At 38.4% G+C, this 2,447-nt stretch overlaps 1 protein-coding gene across 1 annotated transcript in view; it reads right to left on the bottom strand.

Moving 5' to 3' along the window:
• chmp4c (charged multivesicular body protein 4C) overlaps positions 1 to 2,447 on the bottom strand; it is a 6,980-nt gene that overhangs the window by 3,318 nt on the left and 1,215 nt on the right. Inside the window, exons 2-4 of the mRNA XM_014013321.1 lie at positions 1,829 to 2,006; positions 1,477 to 1,585; positions 1,238 to 1,364 (exon numbers count right to left, since the gene is read on the bottom strand). Coding sequence (XP_013868775.1) covers positions 1,238 to 1,364; positions 1,477 to 1,585; positions 1,829 to 2,006 — 414 coding nt within the window. The remainder of the gene's footprint in view (positions 1 to 1,237; positions 1,365 to 1,476; positions 1,586 to 1,828; positions 2,007 to 2,447) is intronic.

The following is a 2,447-nucleotide window of genomic DNA, read 5'->3' as shown; positions in this document are numbered from 1 at the left end:
CTAGTAATTATTTACTGAGAAAAATGTTGACGTGTTCAATATTTATTTTACCCGCTGTATATAGTATTGGCCAAGAATAATTTTTAACAAAATCTAAATGTAAATTCACCATCCAAGATGGCCACCAAAGATAATTTCAAATAGTTGGATTTTAGACATTTTTTTTAATACTGAGCTGAAATTAGGTAAAGTGGTAGCCAAGAGTAATCCCCATGTCATTTTGAAATCTCAGTTTTTTTTACAGGGTTGTAAAGTAACTAAGTACAAATACTTCTTTACTGTACTTAAGTAGAATTGTTGGGTATCTGTACTTTACTTGTGTATTTATTTTTCAGCCTTCTTTTTACTTCTACTTCTTACATTTTCACACAACTATCTGTACTTTATACTCCGGCTTACATTTTTAAAAAAGGCAAGAAGAAGAAAGTTGTTACTTCTATTTCATTTTTGCTCATTTTCCTCCCAGCTGCTTATTGTAAAAAAAAATGCTATCCATATAAATTGTGCCTCCTAGAGTGAATTTATATGAGCTGTGGGAGGGCAGATGGAGGATCTAAAATTTATAGCCCACCGCGTCTTCAGCTCATTTATACTCGCTCAGAAAAAAGACGTCCAAAATTACGCAATCTCCATCCCGCTGTCTCACATCTTACTGAAGTATAATCCAAGCTTAACAATCATTCTTAGCTACAGCACAACAAGTTTCAGCTCAATTAGTCTTAAAATGGCTGAATTATAGCCATTGTAGCATTAAAATTTAGCTGTGGTGGCCATCTTGAATTTTCAAATCCAAGGTAGTTTTCTTCACTTATATGTGCCCCCCTAGATAACACCTTGGCCACCCCCATACCACCCCTAGCAAAAAAGTCTAGCTCCGCCCCTGCTACTGGCTTATTTGGAACTCCTTTGATTATAACTAGAAATGGTGCYTATTCTTTATTAGCTTGAAAATGGMTCTGCTCCATTTGTGCATTGTTTCCTGCAGTTGCCATTGTAATTCAAGGGACTTATGCTCTATTGATAACAGCTTTTTTTATTAGACTCGTGCAGGCTGTTGATTCAAGGTTAAGATAGTCAAAGTTAGTTGAACCCATTGTAATCAGCTAGTTGTTCTACATAAAATATAGACAAAATAAAGACAGTTTTTTACACAATTATCATCGTGTCAGTTCATTTTAAACAGCAGATAATTTGAACTGGAGTAAAGTTTCATGAAGGTTTTTTGTTTTGGACTCACTTGTGCTCTGACTGGGTCGGGCTGAAGGCAGTTTGGTGCTGGGAACGCTGGGCAGTCCGCCCATACTCTCCATGTTGTCCTCCAGCTCCTGCTGCTCCAGCTCCTCCAGCTCGGCAAGCAGCTCATCCTTAAAAACAACAACAACAACAACAACAACAACAACAGATTAGCAGAAGATACAAAATAAGGGAATGGAATATTTAAAATACTATGGGCTAAAAAATTAAATGCTCAGAAACCTCATCAAATTGTTCGCCGAAAGGCCCGGAGATGGCTTCGCTGATCTCCCGAGCCACGTCTTGTTGCTCTGTGATATCCTGCATCAGATCATCTATTTTGTCAACATCCCTAAGATTCAGAAACAAAAATGGGAGCAAATTAAACATGAAATTAAAAAAAACAAGTTGTAATAAATGACAATTTTATAATTAAAGGTTTATAAAATAATGATGCATGCCTTCTGAACAAAACACATTGTCTTTGTTAGGTAATTAGTGCTTCATACTTTTCTTTAATTAATCAGAACATTAGGTCATCATCATCCCAGAACCTGGTAGATGTTTTTTTGTTCTTACAACACCAGGCTCTTACATGTTCTTGTGGACGTTCTTCATGGCCTTGGCTGCAAAGCCCATGTTCTTCAAGACCTCCGTGTTGGTGTGCGAGTTCTCCAGAGCTTCCCTCTGGAACTCGATGGTGGAGAGCGTGCCGTCGATCTGAACCAGCTGCTGCTCCAAGCGCTTCTTCTTCTTCAGGGCCTGCAGGGCGGCTGCAAGTGGGGAGGATGGAGAAATCATTTCACCTCCTAAAAGGTCCTTTCCAATCATCTGTTTGCGGAAAGTGCAAGGTGTGTGTGCAGAGAACAGATTCCTCCCTTTACACGGTGAGGTTTATTTTTAGTCCGAGGTGATTCAGTGAGTAATGTGTTTAAGAAAACACCTCACGMTGGGTAGAGCTGCAGGGAGGGAGAGACTCTGGATTTGTGAAATGTTTCTGCTTTTGTGTTACATCAATTTGTTCATGCAGCTTTTACACGGTTAAACATGGTGAAGGAAACAGGAAGCTGTACAGGTCAGAGTCTAAGGTTTCCTTCCATTTATGCCCACAACAAGCAATAAAAACATGGCTGCCTTTAAGTTTAATGCTGGTCTATTAGTTCAACTAAAAAAGTATATATTACTGAACATTTTAGGAATAACATTTAGTGTTA

Source organism: Austrofundulus limnaeus, unplaced genomic scaffold (assembly GCF_001266775.1).
Source record: "Austrofundulus limnaeus strain Quisiro unplaced genomic scaffold, Austrofundulus_limnaeus-1.0 Scaffold100, whole genome shotgun sequence".
NCBI classification, from domain to species: Eukaryota; Metazoa; Chordata; class Actinopteri; order Cyprinodontiformes; family Rivulidae; genus Austrofundulus; species Austrofundulus limnaeus.
The sequence above is the reverse complement of the archived record's forward strand: the minus strand, read 5'-3'. Positions and strand labels throughout refer to the sequence as shown.